The sequence below is a fragment of the Gracilinanus agilis genome, chromosome X (genome assembly GCF_016433145.1).
Source record: "Gracilinanus agilis isolate LMUSP501 chromosome X, AgileGrace, whole genome shotgun sequence".
In the NCBI taxonomy this organism is placed as follows: Eukaryota; Metazoa; Chordata; class Mammalia; order Didelphimorphia; family Didelphidae; genus Gracilinanus; species Gracilinanus agilis.
In genome coordinates, this window is record NC_058136.1 from 82,237,353 (window position 1) to 82,245,110 (window position 7,758).

General features: G+C 39.0%; 1 protein-coding gene across 1 annotated transcript; it reads right to left on the reverse strand.

Annotated features, from left to right (window-relative positions):
• Positions 1 to 2,818: 2,818 nt before the first annotated feature.
• On the reverse strand, positions 2,819 to 7,367 carry LOC123253831 (zinc-alpha-2-glycoprotein-like). The gene is made up of 5 exons (XM_044682950.1): positions 7,253 to 7,367; positions 5,525 to 5,785; positions 4,363 to 4,629; positions 3,076 to 3,354; positions 2,819 to 2,946 (listed from the first exon to the last, which is right to left on the reverse strand). Exons 1-5 carry the CDS (start codon positions 7,365 to 7,367, stop codon positions 2,819 to 2,821), a joined length of 1,050 nt encoding a protein of 349 aa, XP_044538885.1.
• Positions 7,368 to 7,758: the final 391 nt, after the last annotated feature.

A 7,758-nucleotide genomic window follows, 5' to 3' on the forward strand; every position in this document is an offset into this window, starting at 1 on the left:
GTTAGACAAATTGGTTGGTTGGTTGACTTCAAAATATCAACTAGTCATGCACAACTTCTACTGGACCTTGGCCTGACCCAAGAGGGAAGACCAAGGAACAAATGATGAAAGTTACAGGAAAGTTGATTTTAATTTGGTGTAAGGAAACACTTTACAACTCTTAGAGCTGTCCTCAAGTAGAATGGACAAGGATTCCTCTCATCAAAGGTCTTTAGGCCAAGGATTGCTGCATATATTGGGAGTATATGGAAGATTTAGGGAAAGAGGTAGACTGGTGGTCAGTAGCATCATGGAATGGAAAGAATACTAGAGTTTTGGCCAAAGGACCAGAGTTCAAAATCTTATTTCACTTTCTACCTATGTGAAGTGCTGAGTTTTAGTTTCCCCACCTATGATATTCCTCTACCCAGTAGGAGGCAAGAATTAGTGAAGTATCCTCTGCCAGTCAACCCCTTTACTTTGAGTGATATTGAGGTGAGATGGAGCATAATACCAGGATCTCTCTGAGGACACGAATTGTGTCTTTACTCAATAACTTGTAGTAATTTTTTGTAAAAGATCAGATTCCTGTAAACCCATCCTTCCTTAATAAGAATTTCCTGTGGTTACAGTATGTCTACTGGTGTGTTATCTTTTAACTATGATAATGAGCAGTGAGATTTTTCAAGAAAACCTAAACATGTTTTTTTAAAAAAAGAAGCTGACAAGTTGACTAGAGATGCTTCAAGTATCGTCAATAAACTCAAGTCTCCAGTCTTGGATTAAGCACATCTCAAGGTACTGAAAAGAAGCCTTGATTATTTAATTGAGGAGCCAGCAAGAATGATCCCTGAAAAATAATGGTGAGCGGGAGAAGTCTGTAATGTGGACAATCTGTTCTGTTTTGATTATACCTATCCTGAAGGACCATCCCATCTTCATGAGGAGTTATTGTGATACTAAAGAAAAAAGGGGCCTGTTTCAGATCAGTATCAAATAGATTTTATTTGGGAAAGCTTATTTATGAGAAGGTTCTATATTGTAGCAGGGCAAACGGTGGATCCCTACATGAACCCAGGTTAGACCAGATATTATGTGGAATCAGAACAAAGAAGAAGTCATGCCAGGGATGATCCAGGGTCACATTCACATTTCCCCATGAGATAGAGCTGCCTTTTCTGTTTACTTTAACCATGATACCCCACATCACATTATCACACTCATGCTCCCAACATACAGTCTTACTGGTCTGGAAATAGATGAGTGAGTGAACATTTTTTTAAGGGAAGATGATGGATTCTTCATAGAAGGCAGTGAGCTGAACTTCATTAATTAACATGATTCTACTGTTATTAAGGTATATAATCCTTACCCATTTGCCTTATTTGGGTGGGTCTCTACATGTGCTATAATGGGTATAGGGAAATCCCAGTGAGGAACTCCCTATACCAGTGAAGATTATCACTTTCTATAATTTAGTCATAGAGAGTTACCTGAGCCTCTGAGTATGACTTGTTCAAGGTCACACAGTCAATATGTGAGACTTAAATCCAGGTCTTTCTAACTTCAGGACAGAGTCTCTATTCTATAACTCATGCTATCTATTAATTTGAGCATAGCAAGTATTTAATAAATATTTACTTTAATGAGTTGAAAGAGATGATTGACTGATTCGTGAGTGTCTAGCAAGAGAAGTTTCTTCACTAAGAGGTACCTTTTTGTGATGGCTTGGATGAAGCCATAGATGACATTAACATCAAATTTGGAGATGACTCCAATCCAGGAGGGATAGCTAATGTCATCAAAAATATAAATAAAACCAGGGGATGATGCAAGATTCCAAAATATTATTATTTTTATTTATTCATTTATTTATTTATTTGTTTTTTACTATTTCCAATAGTTACATATTTCATGTTCTTTCCCTCTCCTAAAGATTTTTAAATGATAGAACAATGGGTAGAATATAAGAAGATGAAATTTGATAGGAGTTACTCCCATAGAATGTAAGCTCTGTGAGAGGAAGGACTATTTTCCTTTTGTCTTTGTGTTATAGGAGTCTAACAAAAACACTAATAGGTCCTTGACAAATTCTTATTGAATTGCATTGTATTAGATTGAAATATATATAAAATTTAAATACTACAGTTGTGTAAATGCATAAATGCACACACTAATAAAATATTTTCTGTAATAATAAAGACCTGGATATTTTAATAAACTGAAAACTTCATAGAAATCAGGAATGTGATTTTGCCTTTGCATGACAGTTTAAAAAAAGTGGTCTCAAGGGCAACTGGGTGGCTCAGTGGATTGAAAGCCAGACCTAGAGACGGGAGGTCCTGGGTTCAAATCTGGCTTCAGACACTTCCCAGCTCTGTGACCCTGGGCAAGTCACTTAACACCTGTTGCCTAGCCCCTACCAATCTTCTGCCTTGGAACCAATAAACAGTATTGATTCCAGTAGATAAGGGTGTAAAAAAATGGTCCCTAACTGTATTAATAGAGTCATAATGATTACCAATATTTCCATAGCACTTAAAGGTCTGACTGGCACATTATGTGAATATTACTGTGATGCAAATGCCATTAATATCCCCCTTTTACAGATAAGGTGACTGAGGCTTGGAGAGACTGACTTGCCAGGCTGTTATTGAGGAGTTTTTTGAACAGGTAAGGTTTGGATTTCATAGACTTTGTGTACTTCTTTGACCCTAAGATTCTGGGATTCTCTTCTCAAAACATTTTCTTACAATCAGTTATTGAGGTTGCTACGATAGCAATATCTCCTGTCTCCTTGGTGTTCCCAATCCAAAATCTTCCTGTCACTTGTCTCTTCTTACATGGATACTGTCTTCCTCATCTTCCATTTGATGAAGACCCCAGCACAGCTCAGCAGTAGGATGACAGCCACCATGATGCACAGCACAAGAATCCAAGGCGTGTACATAGTGGGCTTTCTAGGGACTATAGAAATAAAGAATAGAATGTAAGTGAGTGTGCATTCAATGAAAGAAGTGGGGAGAGGATGGAACTATATACTCTGGGGCCCAGTTTCTTAGGGATATGATGAGAGTGTGTGGCTAAAACACTGACCTGAACACATAGCAGGACTCTTCAGCTCACTGTGTTCTACCACACAGGTATAACCTGCTCCTGAGTCCTCTGGTGGGAGTTCTAAGGTAACTTTGAGGTAGAAGGTGGAATCCATATTGGGCAGGGTGCCACTGGAACTCTCATTTCCCCATATCCCCAGCTTCCCGTTCTTTTCCCAGTGCATGATGATGGAGCGAGGGTAGAAACCTGTGGCAATGCAGGAGAGAATGATGCTGCCTTCTGGACTGACATGTTGAGATACAGCCACCTCCGGGGCCACTAGGAGAAGAGATCAAGAAAGAAGGTCTCATGTGTTTGATGCTTCCATTATCTCTACCTTCATGAATGCTCAGATTCCTTATTGCAGCATGTTCTTTTTTGTTTTTATTCCTTTGTTGTTTTTATTCCTTTGTATCACCTTGTATCAACTTGAAGAGTGCTAGGTTAACACTAGTTAGTGAATCACCACCTGTTAGTTTTGACAGATTTATCACCAGCAGCTTTCTAAATCATCTTCAAGAAGCTTAGTCTTCTAAGATCCATAATTGAATCAGTGGGGATATTCCTGATCATGAAGATTACATACTCACCATGCTTACCAGGCTACCCTTCATGTATCTCTATCACTTTTCCTCCAAATAAAAGTAAAATATTACTGGTGGCCAACCTCCTGCTGCTGATTTTCTAAATCTGGCTAGTCTGCTCTTTAACCAGCAGATACATAGTTCATCATTCCTGGGCCTGTGAACAAAGATTTCTCAGCCTGGGAGATAATTTCAGAGTATATTTTTACCTGCCACAATTTTTGAACTCTTAGGGTCACCCTCCTGCCTTGAAGAGTCATGGGAGGAAGACTTTAACTTGAGGAATAGAAAAAAGAAAGAAGGAAAAAATGAAAGGGAGAAAGAAAGGAGAAAGAAAAAAGGTAAGGAAGTAGAAAAAGAAGGAAAGGACTGAAATAATGGGAAAAAGAAGGAAAAAGAAAAGAAAGTAGAGAAAAAAGAAAGGAAAAAGAATAGATGAAAATAGAGAGAAGGAAGGAAATTTGGAAAGAAAGAAAGAAATATGGGAAAAAAGAAAATAAGAAAGTAAGAAAAAGAAAAGAAGGAAAAAAGAAAGAACCTAATTCAAACTTTCTCACATTTAAAACAAATTTTCTCATTGCCAACTGGGGCTGTGATAAGAAGGTGGGGTTCCTGTCTCTTTCTCTGGGACTCCAGTGACTTCATAAAATTGTGAAGGTGACCTAGACCTTTAAGGAGGAGATGGGAATAAGGTAACACTCACCATTATCCCTTAAGCTTGAATACCCAGTGATTTTCCTCATCAAGTCAACGCAATATAGCTTCATGTAGCGTTTCCTTAGATTGGTCCAGAGAGGACTCTGCAGAACATATGGGTATTGTTTGACTTCAGGATTTATGTTCTCCCAATGTCCAACCTCTTCATCTATCCAGTAACTTTCCTTCCCATCCCAAATTAAATAGATGTGACTCTTTACTGCGATGTCATTGTCCACTTCACATTCTGCCAGGAGCTGGGCTGTGTGGTTTCCTGTGGAGGAACATAGAATTGGGCACCTCTGGGTGGAAAGAGGACAGGGAACCCAAAGGAGGAGCCCATCTTTGGAGGAATTGTAGGAAAAGGATTTTCCTTTTTTAAAAACATTGGGGGCTACTTATAGTTTGGGTTAAATGCTTTCATGGCTCACAATCAAGTCAGATTATCTCTAGAGAATCACAGGAAATTCAGGTAGGGTAGACTAACTTAAAAGTTAGGTTCTATTCATTCTGGGTCTATGTCCATTTCTACTCTGCACAGTTTGAACTGTCATGTTATGCAGTGCATTCCCAAATTCTCAGTGCACTATTCTACTTTTAAACTCTACGTTAATTTATATCTGAATTTGGGTATTCTCTTTCCTTTCAAACAAAACCCAGAAAATAGAATTTTGTTGTGGAGGGTGGTTCTGTTGTGTGTAATTGCAGGAGTAAAAGATAATGAAAAATATTGGTGCTAGAACTATTGCCTGAAATCCAGAAGAAGAGAGTGATCTGTAAGTAAGATGGACTGCAGCACATTTCAAACCTCTGGGACAGAAGGAGAGCACGGGACTTGATTCTCTGAGTTCTGGTTTATTAATTAAGAAATTTTGGCAAGCAGTGAAAGTCACTGGACAGAAGGTAGAAATCTCTTAAAAGAATAATATGAGATGGTGATCCTGGATGTTAATCCAACTGGGTGAAGCCTAAGGGCCAGGGCTGGATCCTTCATAACTTTTTATCCAGAGAAGGATACAGTGGGTTGGGATCAAAGAAATTTGTCTCAGTGGTATAATCTACTGGGATGCTTGGATGTGCTGAGCTTGGGAGAGAAAGTATGTTGAAAGTATGTTTCAACAAAGTATGTTGAAAAACAGGATGGGGAGAAATGAGTTGATCTAACTTACTATCATGGTTGATGTCATGCCGTGCTAAGAATTGAATTGGCCAGAGGAAATCTTGCTCGTGGTTCACTAGTGAATTATGCCACTGGGTAAGAAAATTGGCTCCCAGTACTTTGGAGATCCAGGGTATCTTGATATTAATTTGCTTCTGTCCTTTGTTATAAGATGTCACTTCCACATCATCTATGAGGCTAATTGCACTTAGTTCCAAGAGAGAGTGGTCTGTACCCACTGTGGTGAACTGAATCTCATGCCTGTGATGGACTGGATTATAGGAAGGAAGAGAAGAGAAAATGATGTTTCAGGTTTGGGGATACCAGAGGACCAGAGTCTCCTCTCAGCCATTTCTCTGCCTTGTCTTTAACTCCCGCTATTGATAAATGCAGCTATACTGATGACTCCAAAATTTAAACGATCAACTCTTAGTCCCTTTCTTTTGAACTCCAAATATTATCAGCTAGTTGATGCAATGGATAGAGTGGTAGAATTGTGGTTTTAAAGACCTGAGTTCAAATCTAGCCTCAGACATTTAAGGTGTGTGATCCTGGGTAAATAAATCACTTCAGCTCTTTAAACCTGAATTTCCTTATTCCTAAAATTAGAATAATAAAGCCACTGACTTCTCAGAGTTCTATTGATGATTAAAGGAGGTATTTATAAGGGACTTATTACAGTACCTACTCTATAGTAGGGGATTAATAAATGCTTATAAAAAAACTTTTTTTTTGGACCTCTCCAATTAGATTCCCTTTATGTATTTCATATTCAGTATGTCAGAAATGTAAGTCATTAACTTCTCTCTAAACCTATGCTTCTCACTTACTTTCTCTTTTTGCCAAGAACAGCACTAATATTCCAATCATCCAGGTTTTTAATCTCAGATCTATTCTCAAATCTTCCCTCTTTCTGCCCTTCCCTAATATCTGACCAGCAGCCAAGCCCAACTAATTCCACCTCCAGCTCCTCTCTCAAATCTCTTTTCATTTACACATCCCACACCCTAGTTCACCCTAGTTCAGGCCCTCATTCCCCCTCACCAGGATTTTGACAATTTCCTTCTAAACAGGTTTCCTTCTTTTGAATTCTCCCTTCTCCAATCAGTCCTCCCCAATCTTCCCATTTTCCTATTCCCAAAGCATACCACACTCCATCTCCATCTCCAAACTTTAGTGCTTCCCTTCTGCCTCTAGGATGAAATACAATCTTTGGCAGCTAATGGCATTGAAAGTCATTCACATTCTGATTCAGTCTTACTTTCTAAGCTATTTTCTTAGTCCTCCCCTTCATACAGTCAACATTTTCCTCGAACTGGCCCACTTACCATTGTTCACATCAAACATTCAATCCCGGGGCCACAATCTTTAGAGTTTTCCCTTCCAAAATTATATTTCATCTCCTCTAGATGTATCTTGTTATTTGTTTATTTATATGTTGCCTCGTTCTTTTAGAGTGTGAGCTCCTTTGAGGCAGGGACTATGTTTTTATTATTATTATTATTATTATTATTATTTTGGTGGTTGGTGGTATCCACAGTACCTTGCATTTTTGCTGGAGTATGAGTTATGCTTAATATGCTTTTATGCTTAATAATAATTAATCAACAAATATGCTTAATAAATATTTTTTGACTGGCTGTCTGCTCTTTGAAGGGAATGAATAAATTTTCACCATTAGACCTAAAGCTCCATTGTCTCTACACTGTCTACTGAACCCCCTTCTCTCTAGACTTACCTGCCTGTGTCTTTCTCAAGGCAAATACTTCCATAATGAAAATCCCGGCTGAGAAGAACCATCTCCAGCTCCTTTGACACCTGGTGGACCTCAGAAGGGGTCTACCTGGCTTCATCAAGCACACCACAGCTGGGGAAACTTTAGATGTCCCACAGCCTCAGGCAGTACCTAAAACGGAACTGAGGTCTCCTATGTACATCACGTGGCTTTTTATCCCCTAACCCTACCCAGGATGGGATTGGCTCTTGTAAGACCCTGCCTTGTTCTCATTGTCATCTAAGATGCCTGTTACCAGACTGAAACTTGCCCTGTTTAGCAGATATAAGAGAAGAAGTGAAACAGTGTGTGGTGAGGGGAGAGAGCCTCTGAGCACAGTCACCATCAGGCTCTTTCTGGGAGGCCCCAAGATGCATTGGTTGTTTCAATGTCAGCCTTCTAGTTGTCATTCTAAGTGATAGTTGAACCTAGATATTGTTATATCTGAAAGAAACCACCAGAGAAACTTC

What these genes read in the sequence shown, in the direction of transcription:
- LOC123253831 (XM_044682950.1), bottom strand. Translation starts at nt 7,367, where the DNA reads ATGAAGCCAGGTAGACCCCTTCTGAGGTCCACCAGGTGTCAAAGGAGC. An exon ending in TTCAAGCTTAAGGGATAATG is followed by an intron (nt 3,355 to 4,362) that starts GTGAGTGTTACC and finishes CTCTTCTCCTAG; the next exon opens with TGGCCCCGGAGGTGGCTGTA. An exon ending in GAGTCCTGCTATGTGTTCAG is followed by an intron (nt 2,947 to 3,075) that starts GTCAGTGTTTTA and finishes TTATTTCTATAG; the next exon opens with TCCCTAGAAAGCCCACTATG.